The sequence below is a fragment of the Macaca mulatta genome, chromosome 7, assembly GCF_049350105.2.
Source record: "Macaca mulatta isolate MMU2019108-1 chromosome 7, T2T-MMU8v2.0, whole genome shotgun sequence".
In the NCBI taxonomy this organism is placed as follows: Eukaryota; Metazoa; Chordata; class Mammalia; order Primates; family Cercopithecidae; genus Macaca; species Macaca mulatta.
Genome location: NC_133412.1, coordinates 131,193,276 through 131,216,331, shown reverse-complemented (window position 1 = coordinate 131,216,331; position 23,056 = coordinate 131,193,276). Strand labels below are relative to the sequence as shown.

The following is a 23,056-nucleotide window of genomic DNA, read 5'->3' as shown; positions in this document are numbered from 1 at the left end:
CTCCTGGTGAATATCCCATTTCCCAATTCCTTTAGAGTTGGATTGAGAATGTTGATGCAATTATTTCCAGTTTCTTGGATTACTCTTCCTTAGAGAGAACAAGATCCAAGAGTGAATTTATGTGCTCCTTACTTAACATTGTTGTGAGTTCTACTCACTGATGTGGATGAATAGAAAAAACCATGCCAAAATAATGAATTGTCTCCTTTAACATTATGAGCTATAAAGGGATGGGAACAGCTTCTTTTAAGTTCTGTTAGTATCCCAGCGTGCTAACTGATAAACTTTTAATGATCTCCAGAAAACAGCAAGGGGATGTTCACTACCCTTGTAAATATAAATAACTTTAAAAACAAATCATATTACTTGAACTTTGATGCCCGGTAAACATGACACCTGATACTGAGCTGACAAAACTATGGTTTTGAAAGTTTAAACTCTAGGACATGTGGTGGGTGTATAATCCTACAAAGTTCACATTGTCTGACTTTGGCTATAAAGATGTGTTTCAAAAGGCCAAACAATTATTTTGTAGTGTTTGGATCATTTCCAAGGATTCATTTGTTTCAGCATAAACTCATTTTATGTTTATGCTTCCCTTTGATTTCTTTTTGCCTAGAGGGAGAAGAAGACGACGATGAAGAAGACGAAGAAGATGAAGATGAAGAAGAGGAAGATGAGGAAGAAGATGAGGAAGATAAAGATGCAGACTCGCTGGATGAGGGCTTGGACGGTGACACTGAGCTGCCAGGTTTCACTCTCCCTGGTATCACATCCCAGGAACCAGGCTTAGAGCAGGGAAACATGGACCTGTTGGAGGGAGCTACCTACCAGGTGCCAGATGCCCTCGAGTGGGAACAGCAGAATCAAGGCCTGGGTAAGAGTCATGTGTATTTCCCTTTTCCTCCCTTCTCCCCTCCTTTTATATTTCTAAGATGACAGCCTTCTTTCATTGCCATCTATTGTACAGTAAAATGGATTTTCTGTGTTTATGGGTAGTTTCTACATTTATGGGTGGTTAAGAATATAAGTATAAACTCATCGAAGAAATAACTGATAATTAAAAATTAAAAATTGTCAGTTTATTTCTTCGATGAGTTTATATTTATGCCCTTAAGTAGCCAGGCTCCAAACAGTCTCCAGCTGCCTATTATGAGCACGGTTGCCTGATTTTTGGAAGAAATTCAGCTTTTCCTTCCCAGTTGGGAGACAGTTGTAGGCTTTGGAAGGACATCTGCACAGGGAGGAGATATGTGTAACCAGGATGCTGGACAAGTAGCACCAGGGGAAAGAGTCAAAGAACAAATCCATTTTTTGTTCCACTCTGTCCTTTGGGAATTTGTTCCCTAGGGGAAGTTCTTCCCCTGCTTGTAGGCGAGCAGTTGCGCAGTCCCCATGATTTTTCTGTTCAGTCTTGTGGTTGCATTACCTTGTCAAACACAATTTCATTTCAGCAGCTAGGGTGGCCAGACCACTCCATGCTCACCCTCTCTTATTTGTGGCCTGTGCTTGTGGTAAGAGACTTGGAGGATGCAGGCTACTCCTCAGCTCTTCCTTCCACATCAGCAGGGAAGCTCCCCAGTCTGTCCTTTTCCTCTCGTCAGGGGGAGACACTCTTAAGCTCTCAGTGACTCCTTGAGGCCCTATTCCCTTGACCTGAGGTGAAGTAATCTCTTCTCCAAAGAAACTCTTCCTAAAATGCTCCTAGTCTTTCACAACTGGGCACACTGATTCCTTCAGTGTGGCAGATGTTAGGTTTAAGTGTCACAAAAACTGGTAAAAGTACTAGTTTTGGGGATATGTCATTGAAAACTTGGAAGTTGGTCTGGGCCTTTGCTCTGAATGTAATTCCGGGAGTTGCACTCTATAGATTGGCATATACGTTGTAGTTGAAATGTAGCTGGGATTTCCTGTGGAATATGCTACAGGAAGAAGATAAAAAGGGATGGGCTTCCAGTGGACAGACAACATTTCTTGAATTACTTTCTGGCCAAATTCAGCATGCACTGGGCAATGATTACTTTAAAAACATGTCACATGAAACTGATAAAAACTTATAAGGGTATCAAAATATTATAATATCAAAAGACTATAAAACAAACACAAAATAAGATGAACTCTGGTCTGTGAACAAGTGAATGAATATTTGGTCTGAAATCCTTCTGTTCTACATGAGCAGGATTGAAATGAATGAAATAAGATACAAAATACAAAGATAACTTATACAGAACAGGTTGAAAACAGACAAAAATCTACACATAAAGTGACTCCTTGGGTTGTGCACAACTTTATACTATGGAGGTATCATGTACAGTTAAACAGCCTTTCAGTATGGACGGGATGGATATTCAGACACTCTAGCACTTTATTGGAGAGAGGAGTGAGGGAGACAGGGTTGCCTTAGCACAGAATTAGGAACATTATATGGCATCTACCCTGGATTGTGGTCAAAGAAATGAAGTTTCACCACTTATGAAGTGGACTTGCCATCTGTGAGTAATTATAAGTAATTGGAGGGTCTTAGAAAACTATAAGGAGGCTCTGAATCAAGGCTAAAATGATCATTTGGGCTGTAGTATGATCATGCTCCTCAATGCAAATTTACCACTGAATAGGAGTCAGATTTTTAAGGAATCAACTTTACTGAGGTATATATTATACACAGTAAATTGCACCCACTGAAAGCGTACGATGTGATGAGTTTTGAGAGTTACATATACCCATGCAACCCCCATCACAATCATGCTGCAGAGCATTTCCATCATCCCACCACCAGTGATTCCTCATGCCCCTTTGCAGTCCATCCCTCCCTCAGCCCCCAACCCCAGGTAACCACTGGCCTTCTTTGGTCACTATAGATTCATTTGCATTTTCTAGAATTTTGTACAAATGACATCATATGGTATATACCATTTCGTGTCTGGCATAGATCACTTAGCATAATGATTTTGAGATTCAACTATGTTGTATGTATCAGTAGTTTGTTCCTTGTTATATGTAACATACACATGTGTACACACATGCATGCACTCACACACATGTCCACACACATATATAGATAGTTGACTAGTATTCAATTGTATGGATATGTTATGTTTTGCTCATCTGGTCACCTGTTGATGAACACCTGCGTTGTTCCCTGTTTTGGCTAATAGCAGTTAAATTTTAAGGCTTGTCAGGCTTGAGGCTTAGGACAAAAAGATCTGTTTTCCTCCTGTCCCGACTCCTGATTTCAGTCCCTTTGGACAACTAAAGTTTCTTTGTTTCTTTCCTTCTTCTTTCCTTCTTTCCTTCTTCTCTCCTTCTCTCCTTCTTTCCTTCCTTCCCTCCCTCCCTCCCTCCCTCCCTCCCTTCCTCCCTCCCTTCCTTTCTTCCTTCCTTCTTTTTTTGAGACGGAGTCTCACTCTGTCACCCAGGCTGGAGTGCAGTGGCACGATCTTGACTCACTGCAACTTCTGCCTCCTGGGTTCAAACAATTCTCTGCCTCAGCCTCCCGAGCAGCTGGGACTACAGGCACCCGCCACCACGCCCAGCTAAAATTTGTATTTTTAGTAGAGACAGGGTTTCACCATATTGTCCGTGCTAGTCCCAAACTCTTGACCCCAGGCGATCTGCCTGCCGCGGCCTCCCAAAGTGCTGGGATTACAAGCGTGACCCACCGTGCCCAGCCACAGCTTAAGTTTCTTAAATTAGTGATACCAGTTTAGTAATTTTTTATGCTTTTAAAAATGATTTCTTCAGATCCTGAGTTTTAAAAAATATATCAGACTTTTTCTTGTTATTTACTGTTTCTCTAGGTGTCTCTTAGTTTTTGCTGTTGCTTCTTTTTCTAATAAATTCATTTTGTCAACATATTTTCAGCATTGTGGGTGTCCTGGGAACCAAAGCAAGGAACAAGTATTTCAAACTGTTCTTCTTACTGTGAGAAGATTGTGTTTGAGGAGTGTCTAGGTCTAGAATTTTATTAGCCCACCAACCTTTTCTTGGAAGGACAGGAATATTTCCTAGTAATTCATAACAACTTCTGGATCAATATTAAATGGTACAGTTTACTAAATACTCTCAGGTCAGGTAAAATAGTAGAAACCCTTTCTTTCTTTGTGATGGATTTTATGGTAGGTGGAATAATGACTCCCTGAAGATGTCCGTGTCCTAATATCTGGAACCTGTGAATAAATTGCCCTACATGGAAAAAGAGACTTTACTGATTTGATTAAATTAAGGATCTTTAGGCTGGGCACAGTGGCTCACATCTGTAATCCCAGTGCTTTGAGAGGCTGAGGCAGAAGGATTGTTTGAGACCAGGAATTTGAGGACAGCCTGGGGCACATAGCAAGACCCCATCTCTACAAAAACTGCAAAAAGTTAGCTGAGGGTGGTATGTGCCTATAGTCCCAGCTACTCAGGAGGCTGAGGCTGGAGGATCACTTGAGCCAGGTGTATTAGTTCATTCTCATGCTGCTATGAAAAGATACCTGAGACTGGGTAATTTATAAAGGAAAGAGGTTTAATTGACTCAGAGTTCTGCAGGGCTGGGGAGGCCTCAGGAAATTTACAATCATGGCAGAAGGGGAAGCAAACATGTCCTTCTTCACATGGTAGCAGGAAGGAAAATTGCAGTGGGGGAAAAGTCCCCTATAAAATCATCAAATCTTGTGAGAACTCAGTCACTACTATGAGAACAGCAGGGGGAAACTGCCCACATAATCGAAGCACCTCCCACGAAGTCCGTCCCAGGACACATGGGGATTATGGGAGGTCCAATTCAAGATGAGATTTGGGTTGAGGCACAGCCAGACCATATCACCAGGAGTTTAAGGCTGGAATAAGCCATGATTATGCCACTGTATTCCAGCCTGGGTGATAGAGTAAAACGCTGTCTAAAAAAAAAAAAAAAAAAAAAAAAAAAATTAAAGATCTTTAAATTGGAATGGGGAGGTTATCCTGGATTATTGGGCGGGCTCATTATAATTACAAAGGTTCTTGTAAGAGGGAAGTAGGAGGTTCAGAGTCAGAAAAGAAGATGTGATGATGGGAGCAGAGGTTGGAGTGATGTAGCCATTAGCCAAGGAATGCTGTCAGCCTCTAGAAGCTGGAAAAGGCAAGGAAATTGACTCTCCTCCAAGGCCTCTGGAAGTAATACAGCCCTGCCAATATCTTGGTTTTAGCTTAGTGAGACCCAGTTCAGACTTTTGACCTCCAGAACTGCAAAGTAATACGTTTGTGTTATCTGAAGCCACACGTTTGTGGTAATTCATTACAGCCTCTATAGGAAATGGATTCAGATTTCAATAGGTATTTAAGGAGCAGCAGCATTTTGAAAGCAAAGCCTCATGGCAGCTATGCTCAGAGTGTAAACATTGTGAAATTACATATACTTTTTCCTGTAATGAATCAATAAAAATGCAAACACTGAGATCCTTTGAAAAGTAATTCTATTTAATATGATAACACTTTAATTGGCTGTCCGCTTCATTCCTATTTTTAAATGGGGTTGTTTTATTTATAGGTTATCACCTCCATTTTTACAATATGAATGGTATTCCAAAGCAAATGCTAAAACCCATATAAATTTTTAAAAATGAACAGATTGAGGTGGGTAGTGAACTAAAAATAATGCAAACTCTTGGAATAGATTATAGTCTCACTTCCTGTGAAGTGCCAAGAGCAGGAACATAGATGACTTTCTAAGGCAAAGCAGTAGATTCAGGCCTCAAATTTTCTGTGCTTCTGTTTTCTGCACTGTTACATATGCATTGCCTCTGAAGCTTTGGAGGGAGAGAACTTTGTTTCTTTATCTTGCCTCTGGGAATTGTGACTGTGGAGTGAACTGTGTGTTGTTGGGATAGAGAGCATCAGGAGTGAAAGTTCCATGTTTATGAGGTGTATTGACAGATGGGTCAAATGCTAGTAGCATATAGGAAGCTCTCTATTCACATATGCAGAATTAATTTCTTCTCTCATCTAACAGGTTCATTTTCACATTTATTAACAAGAACCTGTACAGAGAGCAGACTTTGTGACCCACACCACTTCTTATCCTGTTGCTATAATAAATCACACAATTATCCTCCCTAAAGTGTAAAAATCAATATGACCAAAGATGAATCAAGATATCTATTTTAATGTTTATTTCCAATGTAATTAATACCTAGAAATTCATTTTTTTTTCTCGCTATATTTGTTAAAATGCCTTCAGGTACAGATTGTAGAAATCCTAACTTAAATTTGTTTATAGAATGAAGAAATCCATTTTTTTTCCCTCAAAACAAGAAGTCCAGAAATAAAACTCCTGATCTATTGATGCAGAACCCCAATTGTCAGCAGTGACACAAGTTTTTTCCATTTTGCTGTGCATCCTTGGTGTGTTGATTTGGCCCTCAGGCTGGCTTCCTTTTAGTTGCAATGGCTGCAACAATTTCAGGTTTAAGAAAAGACATCGTTCAGAGAAGGAAGGCAACTGTCTTTTCACTGTGCTTCTTTCTTTCTCTCTCTTTCTTTCTTTCTCTCTTTCTTTCTTTCTTTCTTTCTCTCTTTTCTTTTCTTTTCCTTTCCTTTCCTTTCTTTTCTTTTCTTTCTTTTCTTTCTTTCTTCCTTTCTTTTTTTTTTTTTTCTGAGATGGAGTCTTACTTTGTCACCCAGGCTGGAGTGCAGTGGTGTGATCTTGGCCCACTACAACCTCCACCTTCCGGTTTCAAGTGATTCTCCTGCCTCAACCTCCCCAGTAGCTGGGATTACAGGCATGCACCATGCCTGTAATTTTTGGATTTTCAGTAGAGATGGTGTTTTGCCATGTTGGCCAGGCTGATCTTGAACTCCTGACCTCAAGTGATCTGCCTGCCTTGGCCTCCCAAAGTGCTGGGATTACAGGCATGAGCTACTGTGCCTGGCCCACTGTGCCTCTCCCCTCCCTTCCCCTCCCCTCCCCTCCCCTTTCCTCTCCTCTTTTCCACAGGGTCTCACTCTGTGTCCCAGGCTGGAGTGCAGTGGTGTGATCTCAGCTCATTGCAACCTCCACCTCTCGGGTTCAAGTGATTCGCCTGCCTCAGCTGCCCGAGTAGCTGGGATAACAGGCACATACCACCACAGCCCAGCTAATTTTTTGTATTTTTACTAGAGAGGGGTTTCACAATATTGGCCAGGCTGGTCTTGCACTCCCGACCTCAAGTGGTCTGTCTGCCTTGGCCGCCTAGAGTGCCGAGATTACAGGTGTGAGCCACTGTGCCTGGCCACTGTACTTCTTTCTTAAGAGAGAGGCAGCCGGCCGGGCGCGGTGGCTCAAGCCTGTAATCCCAGCACTTTGGGAGGCCGAGACGGGCGGATCACGAGGTCAGGAGATCGAGACCATCCTGGCTAACACAGTGAAACCCCGTCTCTACTAAAAACTACAAAAAACTAGCCGGGCGAGGTGGCGGGCGCCTGTAGTCCCAGCTACTCGGGAGGCTGAGGCAGGAGAATGGCGGGAACCCGGGAGGCGGAGCTTGCAGTGAGCTGAGATCCGGCCACTGCACTCCAGCCCGGGCGACAGAGCGAGACTCCGTCTCAAAAAAAAAAAAAAAAAAAAGAGAGAGGCAGCCTTTCAAGAATCCCCCAGTAGACTATACCATGCCCCTGCTTGGGTGAGATTAGGTTCATGGCCATATCTGAACAATTGTTGGCAAGGGGCATGTAGTCACATGATGGGTGGAATGGATGGAGCCAGGGGGCAGTTACCACGTGTGTCACACGTGGTTTCTGTGTTGTTCTGTTTTCTTCTCTTGTTGGTGATACACATCTATGTCTCTTCTATCCTCTAAGAATCCCATGACCAATCTGGTTAAATTATTATCTTTATTTGGTTTGAGTTCATGAGTTCTGGTTGAGAGCTTGAGGGTGGCATTGTTCCATCTCAAGAAGTGATCATTTTTGGCTACTTTAGAGTTTGGTTGATGTTCCAGATCTATAAAGCTATCGGTTTGTTGTTTGAGAATTATTATAGCTGTCTTTACTTTTTTCTTTTTTCTTTTTTTTTTAATTATACTTTATGTTCTAGGGTACATGTGCACAACGTGCAGGTTTGTTACATATGTATACATATGCCATGTTGGTGTGCTGCACCCATTAATTCGTCACTTACATTAGGTATATCTCCTAATGCTATCCCTCCCCCCTCCCCCCACCCCACAACAGGCCCCAGTGTGTGATATTCTCCTTCCTGTGTCCAAGTGATCTCATTGTTCAATTCCCACCTATGAGTGAGAACATGCGGTATTTGGTTTTCTGTTCTTACGATAGTTTGCTGAGAATGATGGTTTCCAGCTTCATCCATGTTCCTACAAAGGACATGAACTCATCCTTTTTTATGGCTGCATAGTATTCTATGGTGTATATGTGCCACATTTTCTTTATCCGGTCTGTCAGTGATGGACATTTGGGTTGGTTCCAAGTCTTTGCTATTGTGAATAGTGCTGCAATAAATATACGTGTCCATGTGTCTTTATAGCAGCAATTTATGATCCTTTGGGTGTATCCCCAGTAATGGAATGGCTGGGTCAAATGGTGTTTCTAGTTCTAGAAACTTAAGGAATCCCCACACTGTCTTCCACAATGGTTGAACTAGTTTACAGTACCACCAACAGTATAAAAGTGTTCCCATTTCTCCACATCCTCTCCAGTACCTGTTGTTTCTTGACTTTTTAATGATTGCCATTCTAACTGGTGTGAGATGGTATCTCATTGTGGTTTTGATTTGCATTTCTCTGATGGCTAGTGATGATGAGCATTTTTTCATGTTTCTGTTGGCTGCATAAATGTCTTCTTTTGAGAAGTGTCTGTTCATATCCTTTGCCCACTTTTTGATGGGGTTATTTGTTTTTTCCTTGTAAACTTGTTTGAGTTCTTTGTAGGTTCTGGATATTAGCCCTTTGTCAGATGAGTAGATTGCAAAAATTTTCTCCCATTCTATAGGTTGCCTGTTCACTCTGATGGTAGTTTCTTTTACTGTGAAGAAGCTCTTTAGTTTAACTAGATCCCATTTGTCAATTTTGGCTTTTGTTGCCATTGCTTTTGGTGCTTAAACATGAAGTCGTTGCCCATGCCTATGTCCTGAATGGTATTGCCTAGGTTTTCTTCTAGGATTTTTATGGTTTTAGGTCTAACATTTAAGTCTCTAATCCATCTTGAATTAATTTTCTTATAAGGAGTAAGGAAGGGATCCAGTTTCAGCTTTCTACTTATGACTAGCCACTTTTCCCAGCACCATTTATTAAATAGGGAATCCTTTCCCCATTTCTTGTTTTTGTGAGGTTTGTCAAAGATCAGATGGTTGTAGATGTGTGGTATTATTTCTGAGGGCTCTGTTCTGTTCCATTGGTCTATATCTCTGTTTTGGTACCAGTACCATGCTGTTTTGGTTACTGTAGCCTTATAGTATAGTTTGAAGTCAGGTAGCATGATGCCTTCAGCTTTGTTCTTTTGACTTAGGATTGTCTTGGCAATGTGGGTTCTCTTTTGGTTCCATATGAACTTTAAAGTAGTATTTTCCGATTCTGTGAAGAAAGTCATTGGTAGCTTAATGGGGATGGCATTGAATCTATAAATTACCTTGGGCAGTATGGCCATTTTCACAATATTGATTCTTCCTATCCATGAGCATGGGATGTTCTTCCATTTGTTTGTGTCCTCTTTTATTTCCTTGAGCAGTGGTTTGTAGTTCTCCTTGAAGAGATCTTTCACATGCCTCGTAAGTTGGATTCCTAGGTATTTTATTCTCTTTGAAGCAATTGTGAATGGGAGTTCACTCATGATTTGGCTCTCTGTTTGTCTGCTATTGGTGTATAAGAATGCTTGTGATTTTTGCACATTGATTTTGTATCCTGAGACTTTGCTGAAGTTGCTTATCAGCTTAAGGAGATTTTGGGCTGAGACGATGGGGTTTTCTAAATAGACAATCATATCATCTGCAAACAGGGGCAATTTAACTTCTTCTTTTCCTAATTGAATACACTTTGTTTCTTTCTCCTGCCTGATTACCGTGGCCAGCACTTCCAGCACTATGTTGAATAGGAGTGGTGAGAGAGGGCATCCCTGTCTTGTGCCAGTTTTTAAGGGGAATGCTTCCAGTTTTTGCCCATTCAGTATGATATTGGCTGTGGGTTTGTCATAAATAGCTCTTATCATTTTGAGATACGTTCCATCAATACCGAATTTATTGAGAATTTTTAGCATGAAGGGCTGTTGAATTTTGTCAAAGGTCTTTTCTGCATCTATTGAGATAATCATGTGGTTTTTGTCTTTGGATCTGTTTATATGCTGGATTACGTTTATCGATTTGCATATGTTGAACCAGCCTTGCATCCCAGGGTTGAAGCCCACTTGATCATGGTGGATAAGCTTTTTGATGTGCTGTTGGATTCGGTTTGCCAGCATTTTATTGAGGATTTTTGTATTGATGTTCATCAGGGATATTGGTCTAAAATTCTCTTTTTTTGTTGTGTCTCTGCCAGGCTTTGGTATCAAGATGATGTTGTCCTCATAAAATGAGTTAGGGAGGATTCCCTCTTTTTCTGTTGATTGGAATAGTTTCAGAAGGAATGGTACCAGCTCCTCCTTGTACCTCTAGTAGAATTCGGCTGTGAATCCGTCTGGTCCTGGACTTTTTTTGGTTGGTAGGCTATTCATTATTGCCTCAATTTCAGAGCCTGCTATTGGTCTATTCAGGGATTCAACTTCTTCCTGGTTTAGTCTTGGGAGAGTGTATGTGTCCAGGAATTTATCCATTTCTTCTAGGTTTTCTAGTTTATTTTCATAGAGGTGTTTGTAGTATTCTCTGATGGTAGTGTGTATTTCTGTGGGGTCGGTGGTGATATCCCCTTTATCATTTTTTATTGCATCTATTTGATTCTTCTCTCTTTTCTACTTTATTAGTCTTGCTAGCAGTCTATCAATTTTGTTGATCTTTTCAAAAGGTAGCTCCTGGATTCATTGATTTTTTTGAAGGGTTTTTTGTGTCTCGATCTCCTTCATTTCTGCTCTGATCTTAGTTATTTCTTGCCTTCTGCTAGCATTTGAATGTGTTTGCTCTTGCTTGTCTAGTTCTTTTAATTGTGATGTTAGGGTGTGAGTTTTAGATCTTTCCTGCTTTCTCTTGTGGGCATTTAGTGCTATAAATTTCCCTCTACACACTGCTTTAAATGTGTCCCAGAGATTCTGGTATGTTGTATCTTTGTTCTCATTGGTTTCAAAGAACAACTTTATTTCTGCCTTCATTTCGTTATGTACCCAGTAGTCATTCAGGAGCAGGTTGTTCAGTTTCCATGTAGTTGAGTGGTTTTGATTGAGTTTCTTAGTCCTGAGTTCTAGTTTGATTGCACTGTGGTCTGAGAGACAGTTTGTTATAATTTCTGTTCTTGTACATTTGCTGAGGAGTGCTTGACTTCCAACTATGTGGTCAATTTTGGAATAAGTGTGATGTGGTGCTGAGAAGAATGTCTATTCTGTTGATTTGGGGTGGAGAGTTCTTTAGATGTTTATTAGGTCCGCTTGGTGCAGAGTTGAGTTCAATTCCTGGATATCCTTGTTAACTTTCTGTCTCGTTGATCTGTCTAATGTTGACAGTGGGGTGTTAAAGTCTCCCATTATTATTGTGTGGGAGTCTAAGTCTCTTTGTAAGTCTCTAAGGACTTGCTTTATGAATCTGGGTGCTCTTGTATTGGGTTCATATATATTTAGGATAGTTATTTCTTCTTGTTGAATTGATCCCTTTACCATTATGTAATGGCCTTCTTTGTCTCTTTTGATCTTTGATGGTTTAAAGTCTGTTTTATCAGAGACTAGGATTGCAACCCCTGTCTTTTTTTGTTTTCCATTTGCTTGGTAGATCTTCCTCCATCCCTTTATTTTGAGCCTATGCGTGTCTCTGCATGTGAGATGGGGCTCCTGAATACAGCAAACTGATGGGTCTTGACTCTTTATCCAATTTGCCAGTCTGTGTCTTTTAATTGGACCATTTAACCCATTTACATTTAAGGTTAATATTGTTATGTGTGAACTTGATCCTGTCATTATGATATTAGCTGGTTATTTTGGTCGCTAGTTGATGCAGTTTCTTCCTAGTATCGATCGACTTTACATTTTGACATGTTTTTGCAGTGGCTGGTACCTGTTGTTCCTTTCCATGTTTAGTGCTTCCTTCAGGAGCTGTTGTAGGGCAGGCTTGGTGTTGACAAAATCTCTCAGCATTTGCTTGTCTGTAAAGGATTTTATTTCTCCTTCACTTGTGAAACTTAGTTTGGCTGGATATGAAATTCTGAGTTGAAAATTCTCTTCTTTAAGAATGTTGAATATTGGCCCCCACTCTCTTCTGGCTTGGAGAGTTTCTGCTGAAAGATCTGCTGTTAGTCTGATGGGCTTCCCTTTGTGTGTAACCTGACCTTTCTCTCTGGCTGCCCTTAACATTTTTCCCTTCATTTCAACTTTGGTGAATCTGACAATTATGTGTCTTGGAGTTGCTCTTCTTGAGGAGTATCTCTGTAGCATTCTCTGTATTTCCTGAATTTGAATGTTGGCCTGCCTTGCTTGATTGGGGAAGTTCTTCTGAATAATATCCTGCAGAGTGTTTTCCAACTTGGTTCCATTCCCCCCGTCACTTTCAGGTACACAAATCAGACGTAGATTTGGTCTTTTCACATAGTCCCATATTTCTTGGAGGCTTTGTTCATTTCTTTTTACTCTTTTTTCTCTAAACTTCTCTTCTCGCTTCATTTCATTCATTTGATCTTCAATTGCTGATACTCTTTCTTCCAGTTGATCGAGTTGGTTACTGAAGCTTGTGCATTTGTCACATAGTTCTCATATCATGGTTTTCTTCTCTGTCAAGTCGTTTATGGACTTCTCTGCATTGGTTATTCTAGTTACCCATTCGTCACTTCTTTTTTCAAGGTTTTTAGTTTCTTTGCGCTGGGTTTGTAGCTCCTCCTTTAGCTCTGAGAAGTTTAATTGACTGAAGCCTTCTTCTCTCAACTCGTCAAAGTCATTCTCCGTCCAGCTTTGTTCCATTGCTGGCGACCAGCTGCGTTCCTTTGGAGGGGGAGAGGCACTCTGATTTTTTGAATATTGAGCTTCTCTGCACTGCTTTTTCCCCATCTTTGTGGTTTTATCTACCTTTGGTCTTTGATGATGGTGACGTACAGATGGGGTTTTGGTGTGGGTGTCCTTTCTGTTTGTTAGTTTTCCTTCTAACAGCTGCAGGTCTGTTGGAGCTTGCTTGAGGTCCACTCCAGTTAGGCTACTCCCAGTTAGGCTCTCCCAGTTAGGCTACTTGGGGGTCAGGGACCCACTTGAGCAGGCAGTCTGTCCGTTCTCCTGTCTTTACTTTTTTCAAAAGTCTACATATAACATTGGAATTGACACTTGATGAGGAAGTGGTATATTTTTCTCTGGAAATCCTTAACAAATATGATGCTCAATTAATGGTCTAGATATGTTTGTGTAAAACAGAGGAATGGAGGGGAGCACTCATGTGTCTATCTTTTAACCAGACGTTCATTATGCACCTACAAAATGTGTGCTGTATGTTCTGAAAATAGTGAGAGACTGACAGATAAAGAGATCCATAATCATGGGGCAGAGTGTGGTCCCATAAATGTGAGGTCAGTGGCTGAGCAATTCTACAGTGAGGTAGTGAATCATCACTTATCACCAGGGCTAGCTTTGAGTGGGCAGCCATCTCATTTGAGATGTGACTTCAGGGATGCACTCTCTGATCCTCTAATTTATATCAGCCTTGCTGTCCTCACACAGTGCCTGCTTTCCAATATTAGAGCCTTCCTTTGCATTGATATGTGTCTTCAGAAGGCCTTAGAAAAATGCAGAACTGCTATCTGGGTAGAACAACTCATTAAGACATTATCATTTATTATGCTCTATAAGGGATTAATTTATCAGGTTCATTAGCTGCTAATTTGGCAAGATGAAAGGGAGAGGAACATAAGATGCATGTGTTTTGAATTGGTAGGCAAGTAGAATGCATTACAGCCTAAGTGTGGGAAGTAGGCCTTCTGGAAACAGAGCACTTGACTGTGAGGAAGTGAGACCCTTCGCCCTAAAATATGTCAGCACTCTCTTCTCTTCCTCCTCTTTCTTATTATCCATTTAAAACACTTAACATGTAGCTAAGATTGCCTACTTAATATAGTGCAACACAGACTGTCGCAGCAAGGAAAAGATGCTTTGCAAAAAATAGTGGGAAGTGTGAGATTTCAAACAGCTCCTCATTGCAACAAATGTCAGTGTATTTTGATGTATAACATGTTAAGCTATGGCTTAAGGGTTTGCTCAAAGCTGCCAAGACTAACATAATTAAGTATGTGTACGGAATGAGTGGAAGGAATGAAACCTCAGCCCAGTGTAACCAGCACAAAGAGAGATGTTAGATTGGCTAAAGCCCCCAGACGCCTGCTTTCAATCTTGGCTGCACAGTGGAATTCATATCTTACAGCTCCTAGAGAGCTATACAAATTATTGATACCTGGATGCCACCCCTATAAAACAACTGTCTTAAACAGAATCTACTGGTTGTGCCCCAGGGGTGAGACAGCTTCTGTTTATGTAGGGAGATGGAGAAAGCAATTTCAGAAGTGTTGCTGTACATTGTGAATGGAATCCCCATGAGCAAAAATTTATATTACTTTTAATGATCTTTTATGTGTTGGATTAATGTGTTTTAAACCCTCAGCTTTTTATAATCACATAGAGATCAAACAAAGTCAATATTCATGATTTAATTTTCCCGGAAAGCTCATGGTCACATTACAGACTCCTAAATCTGGACCACAGAGGTGTGTACTCAGACACCTGTATCCAGGATGAGTGGGCATCTCCCAGTAGGAGCTTCCTCAGGTGGGCATCTGCCAGACACTTGGGAGTCCTTCCATCCCCAAGATAGTCCCCAGGGTTTCTGAGTTAGTGAGTAATGCCATTCACTCTTTCTTTGGAAAGAATGGAATTATTTTTCCTAGACAAGAGAAGCAAAGACTTGGGTGCAGACCTTTTTTTTTTCTTTCCCCACATTAGCTAAGACACCCTGATGCTAGAATTTGAAGTAGAGATAGTGATCTCTGCCTTGTGAGGATGAACATGTAAAAGAAACTGAACATAAGAGAATTGAACACTTAAGAGGAGGATGCTTTTTAAGTCTGATATATTTTTTTTCTTCATAGATATTTCCATTTGAATTGTTGGTGACTTGTGGATTTGTAGTAGTTGGGAATTTCTAGGGAAGAATATCTATATGCTTGTGGTAAAGGATTCAACAAACTCAGGATTTTAGTATGTTTTAAATGCACATATTGCCTGCGTTTTCCTCTTATGTATTTATATCCTGCTGTATTGTACCTATTTTTGCTAGAAACTCCAAATCCTCTTTTTAGCATGAGGTAGGTTATAAATAGGTTAAATACCCAAAAATGAATAGACTTCTGTCCTGCTGCTCATTCCCAACTGTGCTCGCAGATGTGCACTGCGAACTACAAACACAGAATTCATTAGAACCAAAAGTCAGAAAGAGAACTGGCCAAGCCTAAAGAAAAGCAGGTGCTAGCCTAAAAAGAATTTAATGTGCTCTGTGTTTTTCTTTTATTTTTATGTTCATGAGACTTCTGATGAACAGTTCTGGATATTGGTTACAGTCAAATTCTTGTTTTCCTTTAGCATAAGACACAGTAAGTTGTTTGGAAAGAGGAAAGGATTGATGGCATAGATAATTTTGTGGGTTGTCCAAAGTTTTTCTTAAAGACTGACATTTAATGATGTTTTCACAGCTACATAGGAATTTCATACCAAAAATCTCAGGCAGATAGCACTGAGGCTTCAGGAATTCATTAATTCCAACACTGAGGCTTCAGGAATTCATTAATTCCAAGAGTCATAGGCAGAACCCAGACGAACCCAGACACTGTTCACTTTGCCCAGGTCAGCTGTGAAACACTGCAAATTCCCTTCCTCTCCCTCTAAATTTTCTTTTGAGAAAATAAGTGTGAAGCAGCTCTAAGTCTCAAATGCTAATGTAATGAAGGAAACCCATAAAGAGTTAGTTGAGTGTCGCTATAGTTCAGTGGCCACCATGACCATTTAGTATGTCCAGAGCACTCAGCTAACCCCTCAGGTGAAAAGCCTCCCTGCAGATGTTCCTGTGTTGAGGAAGAAAAATTAACCTTGGTTGTTAAAATAACTACCTTTGGACCAGCTGCATCTCCCCACTCAGGGTTCACAGAAGCAATACTATAAGTAGTAGGTTATGTAGGATCTCCTAAATGAACTGTCAAGCTGGCCTCAGGAAGCTGAAGATATTTTTTGAAATTCAAAAGAATCGATGGTGCAAAGTGAAAAATACAACAAACCAAAAGTGAAGAAGAGATTAAATGTTAAAACAAGGAATCAGAGATTTAAATCAGGAAATTAGAGGAACCAACCATTCAAGGGTCAGATGCACTTCTTAAAATATCTTTATCTCTTTCATATACTCTTGATATATTTAGGAATCTCCATGTGCTGTCTGGTCTATCTTCCTACCTGTTTCTTTCTGTTGCTCTGTCTGAGACCTCTATCACCAGAACATGTATTAAACATTCCCTACCCACTTTTTCTACCATTGTTTTTCTTTCTTGGAATAGTTGTCTCCCCTTTCCATGTTTCTACACCTGGATCTGGCTGAAGCTTTTCCTGGGAACCCTAACTCACAATGAGCCCTTCCTTTTGAAATGCTTCCAGTCATTTGTCAGTATTATTTAATTTCTATTCACTGCACTATCTCATTTTGCTTATTTTTGGGGGGAACCTCAGAACATCTAGCACACAGCATGGAGTAGTGTTGATTCTTAAAAGGGGTTTTCTTCCAGCTGATCTCCTTTCTGGGCCTGAAATTTTCAAGCACAGTTGGGAGGAGAAAGGGGATGCTTTATTGCATCTCTCCTGGATAGTAATATGGGGGTGGGGCAAGGTTTTTAGATGACATGAGGTTAATTTGTGGAAAACATGGTAACTGATCAGGTACTGAGGGGTTTCCATCATGCTTATAACCGACACTAAGCTTAGCTATCGCATGGCAGGTAGAGCGTCACCTCATTGTTATTTTCGCTGGTTCTACTTACTCCAAAGTGTTTTTAATATCTACAGAGTCTTTAGTAATCCACTAACTATAGCCTGCTTTCTGGTCATAAACTTTAGAGAGTATTTTGAGGCTAGTTTTTTCCAGAACATCACTTAACATTTTATATTTTTTTTGGAATGAACTTTGAGCAATTCTTCACTGTAGAAATGTTCAGACCTTGGAAGTGTTGGGCCAATTACATTGATTAGCTTAGCCTCTGAATCAGAGGAAAACCAGATGGCATTGTCATAGAGTGGTTGAGCAATTTAAAAATTTACAAATAGTTAATTGGTGGCTTTATAGAGATAAAGCCTTTGACAGCTCCTACCAAAGAATGAAAACAACTATTGCATCACCTAGATGGAAGTGAGACATTTATAAACCTGATTCTCTCTGCTGCTGGTTCATTGCTTCCCCAGCTCTGAGAATCAAGTCCTCTTTTTGTTTCTCACTTCTGACTGTAGAAAATTATTATTATGATGTAGCATTTTAAATGTTTTAGGGTCCTGGTTTGAAAATATTTCATCTTTTTGTTTCTTTAATGCCCTGTAGGAGCTGTTGGGTTAATGGTACCAAAGTTTCACTAAAAGTAAATTTGAACTTGTTGGTTAGGAAGAGCCTTCTGGAAACCTAAACCCAAATATCTTGGCTCCAAATTGTCTACCTTGATTTTACTTCATCTTACGATCTGCGTGAAATAATAGACTCAATGCTTCCTAGAAGCTGAAGTTCTTCTCTGTATTTTCATAATTAAGTTATATTGAATTAGAGAATTGGAAAAAAAAATCACATTTCTTTTATTACAAATGCATTTCTTATGGGAAAATTCAGCAATCACTTTTCCTTTGGAGAGCCAGAAAAGGAGACTTGGAACTAATCCAGAAAATAACCTCTTCATCCACTACAGTTAATGAAAACATTAATAAGACATACTACATCTGAGGAGAATGCCGTGAACTAATTTCTTTGTAATCAGAATGCACTCGTAGGCTCAGTTGGGGAATTATTGAAATATGAAAACATCTAGTAGGCTCTTCTGGGAATTAAACAAGAAGTAAACACTAGGAAAACTGGGAAGTTTTTCAGAAAGGAAGAAATTAAGTATAAATTGTCCTCTTTGGAAAATACAGAGGAAAGTAAACAAAGATGATGTTAAAGAGTTTCCAACTGTGTTAAAACAAAATGGAGAAAGTAGTCAAAATGGGTCCTTTTGCAATTGATCCTTTTGCAATTGGTCCTTTTGCAATCCTTTTGCAAAATGATTTGCAATTACATGATGCTAATTAAGGTGAATTACTTAATTAAATGCTCTTGGTCCACTCTATTAAGAATCTGGAATATTTGGTGTCTCCCAAATTTTACTTGGTTTACTTAATCTGGATCAGAGAAAGAATGCACTTAACTTTTGCAATTCAGAAACAGAGCAATTAAGTAGTTTTTCCCTGTCTCCAACTGAGACCATAAAAAAGGATGCTAAAGCCTTGAAGCTAAGCTTAGTGATCAGTTGAAGTTGAAATCAACTTGTTTATTTCATTTCAGCATTTGAGAATTAATGGCCACAGGGTTCTGCTTTTCCACCTCAGAACCTTTCTGCTTGCACAGAATGATTTACAGAATCTGGCACAAAATATAGCTATATGGTCAACAACAGGTCCCAGTTCAATTCATGTGAAGAACCTTCAAAATAAACTTTACAAACACACAGATTATCAAGACCCAGGGAAGGAATTTAAAATGAAGTGCTCACAACTTAGGGGATTTTGATTTACACCTTCCACCTCCTCCAGTTTTCCTGCAGGGCTGAAATCTTTTTGAAATAATGGGATTTGAATTTTCAAGCTGCTCCTCTTGAAAGAGGATAGTGACTGTTTGGAACAGGAAGGATTTGATGAATCTTTGGGGGCAAATACCCAAAGTCACATTGGCAACATCCAACTGCAGAAGATTCGTGTGAAATCAGCCACAGGCACTGGGTAAACTACCACCTGGGTTTGTTTATCACAAACCTGATAAAGTATTGCACATGCCACAGGACCAGAGCCTTGGGCTTCTGAGCCCTGCCACGGGGGAAATAGATCAATAGTAGAGGCCATGCGCACAGAGTTAAGGTGAAGAGTGGTTTCCAACTAGACCTGACAGCTCAGGATCCAGCCATGGAAGCCACAGAGAGATAGAAAGACAACTCATTTATTTACTCCACTAGTAACAAGAAGGTGGGGCAAACCATTGGGAAAATTCTGATGTGAGAAGTTTGTTTCCAGTGAAACCTTGCAGCCTTTTCTTCTTCCTTCTTCTTGGTCATCATTCTCACTTTGCATTCTTTATTTGAGCACTGGCCGCACCTCCCCAGGACTGTCCTGGGATCCCAAGAGGCTTCACTCTTATCTTAATCCCCTTCACTGTATCAAAACAGTCCTACTTTAAACCTTGGTTTACTGACTTTTTGATGGACCACCAGTAATTTATACTTGTTAAACGATAAATTTAAAAATAAGGTATAATCACGATTCTGCTATAGATTTAAAGTGAACATGCCAGAGATTTTATTTAACTCGTTATTAACAAGGAAGCCAGGCAAATACCGTAACTGGCTCAAATGAGACATGAAAGAACCACAAATCTATGTGGAGTCAAAAGTTGTTGAAATGAATTTACAGATGGATGCAAGACTGACTTTTTCCAATCAGCAAGGGTTGTCCCTTTTCTGGATATTTAATTGGCTTGTTTAGAGAATGATTTGTTTTGCTATTGGTTATCTGTAATTTAAAGAGCTGTAAAATAGTTCAAAGGCAGTGAAAGGTGCAGAGTCCTAATGGAGTCAGATAATTCTTAGGGGCGCCAGCACTCCATTGAAAGGAGTTTGTTTGTTTGCCTTTGAGATAGAGTCTTGCTCTGTCGCCCAGGCTGCAGTGCAGTTGTGCAATCTCAGCTCACTGCAACCTCTGCCTGCTGGGTTCAAGCAATTCTCCTGCCTCAGCCTCCTGAGTAGCTGGGACTACAGGCACACGCCACCACGTCTGGCTAATATTTTTAATTTTCTAAGTGAAGATGGGGTTTTGCCATATTCGCCAGGCTGGTCTCAAACTCCTGGCCTCAAGTGATCCACCCGCCTCGGCCTCCCAAAGTGCTGGGATTACAGGCATGAGCCACCACGCCCGGCTGATAATCTTTCCCTTATTCCAAAGTTTAAATTTTGGAAGCATTTTTGTAGCGAAAGAATAGCTTGCTAATGAAAAAAGTTGACTTAGGGCTTTGGATAGGTAGGAATGTATCTGTCTGCAAATGCCAGTTGCTGTAACAAACAACTCTAAAGTCTCAGTGGATTAATATATTGGTTCCTTGCCCTCTTCGTAATCCATTGTCACTCAGTTATTCTTCCACCCATATCTCCATCATCTTCTTGGACCTATGCAACTTCACTGGATCCTCTGCAGCTAGCCAGGAGGCAGGAAAGAGAGAGAACTTAGGGAAGGCTACCTGGGACTCCTCAGCCTAGAATGGCTTTATTTTCCTTCCATTCAAATTATGTTGGTGAGAACTAGTCACATGACCCCACCTGGATGGAGAAGGGGCGGGGGGTGCTGGCAGTACATGTCATTTACCTGAAGCAGCCTGGCTTGGTGAACACTTAGTATTTTCAGGGGTAGACTTTCTCAAGGAAGGCAAACCCCAGAAAACTGGGTAAACTCTGTTTGCTATTTATAAATTATTGCTAGATCATGAGTGATTGAGCAGAACAGTGTCTGCTCTCCAGGAGTTGATGAGTCATGGGGAAGAAAAATCTGTAATGAGAGGCAGGATGTGAAATATGCCGTGGAAATAAAATGCTCTGAAAGTACCAAGTGGAGTCTTGTGAAGCATTACAGACAACATGCAGGGTGGCAGTTGAGAGGCTAGAATTCGGAGTCAGGAAGTCCTGAACTGAAGCCTTCGCTTTACCACCATTGACCCTAGATGAGTTTTTAACTTCTCTGAGAAGCGGAAGCCCATTTATCCTCGGCCTTGAAGGTTAGGCAGATTCCCAAAGGCAGAAAGGGGCAAAGGAGCATTGGAAGAGAGAAGCAGGTGAGCCTCCGGAGCCTTGGTTCCTTTACCCACTGCTTCCTCAAGGAGCTTTTATATGTTGTGAGTTCCCAAGAAAACTGTATTTGAGGAAAAGGAATCGACTATCAAAAATAAATTTGAAAACCCAGAATGTTCTTGGGAGTATTGCTGATTCATCGTTTATTCCAACATGAGCCAGTGGTTGTCAGTACAACCTTTGACTGACTGTTAAGTTTAACCAGTTTAGTGTGAGGAGATTTACAGTTATTGCCTGTCTTAGAGATGACACAAATAATTGATGAGAGTTTTTCACTTTTCAGATATTACTTTTTCAAGCTATAGGTAAGCTGTGGTATCTTTCCTATATTTTAGCCTCTTAAGGTTTTTTTTCTTTTCCCCTCCCAGGTTAATTATATATTTTAACTTTCAGAACATATAAGATCATTATGGGATGCTGTTAAGAAAGAAAAAAATCCCAGCATGACTACCTTAAAGGCATTTAGCATAAAGGCAGTAGCATTAAAATATGAACTTGAAATTTGAGAGTGTTTTGTACTACTCAGTAGTACAAGTTTATATTCAACTTCTCTGCACCATAATTGTTTTACTCATTTTATACAAGCCAGCACAATCCTTTGGAGAAAGCAAGCACAGTGTTGACCATTAATGTGCACAGAAATCTCCCTGGGGATACTGATACGAGGTGGGTTCTGATTCAGTAGGACTGGGTGGGGCCTGAGATGCTACATTCTACAAGGCTCCCAGGAGAGGCTGATGCTGCTGGTTTGTGGGTCACACTTTGAGGAGCAAGGGGCCAGATGATGTGCTTTTTATCTGAGAAGTTGAGGAAACCTCACCTGGGAGATTAAGAGGTACTCTTGTTTATTTATTTATTTAATTAGAGACAGAGTCTTGCTCTGTGTCCCCAGCTGGAGTGCAGTGGCAGTCTTGGCTCATTGCCACCTCCGCCTCCCGGGTTCAAACCATTCTCCCACCTCAGCCTCCTGAATAGCTGGGATTACAGGTGTGCACCACCATGCCCAGCTAATTTTTCTGTTTTTTAGTAGAAACGGGGTTTCACCATATTGCTCAGGCTGGTCTTGAACTCCTGGCCTCAAGTGATCTGCCTGCCTTGGCCTCCCAACGTGCTGGGATTACAGGTGTGAGCCTCTGTACCTGGCCTATTTATTTTTATAGAAAGGTATACATTTCTTTATTATTTTTTATTAATTATGAAAATCTTTTAAAAAATAAATTCAACCTCACTGTCACACAATATAGTCATGTAACAAACCTGCACACATACACCTGAAACTTCACTGGGGTACAAATGATCCCGTCACCCAGGCGGTGAGCATAGTACCCTATGGGTAGTTTTTCAGCCCTTGTCTCCCTCCCTCTCACTCTCTACTAGTAGTTCCCCAGTGTCAGTTGTTCCCATCCAGAGGCACTCTTTTACAAAGGAGTTAGAATTTTATAATACCTACTTTTATTAAGGCTACATGCATTTGGTCCTCCTCATCCCTCATTACAGACAGAATTCTTTAGACCCTTAGACTAGCTAGTTTTGACTAGGCGAGGTGGCTCACACCTGTAATCCCAGCACTTTGGGAGACCAAGGTGGGTGGACCACCTGAAGTCAGGAGTTTGACACCAGCCTGATCAACATGGAGAAACCCTGTCTCTACTAAAAATACAAAATTAGCCAGGTGTGGTGGCGCATGCCTGTAGTCCCAGCTACTTGGGAGGCTGAGGTGGGAGAATCACTTGAACCAACGAGGTAGAGATAGCGGTGAGCTGAGATTGTGCCATTGCACTCCAGCCTGGGCAACAAGAGTGAAACTCCATCTCAGAAAAAAAATTATATATATACACATACACACACAC

At 40.6% G+C, this 23,056-nt stretch overlaps 1 protein-coding gene across 1 annotated transcript in view; it reads left to right on the top strand.

The window, feature by feature from the left end:
* ARMH4 (armadillo like helical domain containing 4) overlaps positions 1 to 23,056 on the top strand; it is a 153,535-nt gene that overhangs the window by 59,478 nt on the left and 71,001 nt on the right. The window contains exon 5 of the mRNA XM_028851567.2: positions 620 to 877. Within this exon, the coding sequence (XP_028707400.2) occupies positions 620 to 877 (258 nt within the window). The remainder of the gene's footprint in view (positions 1 to 619; positions 878 to 23,056) is intronic.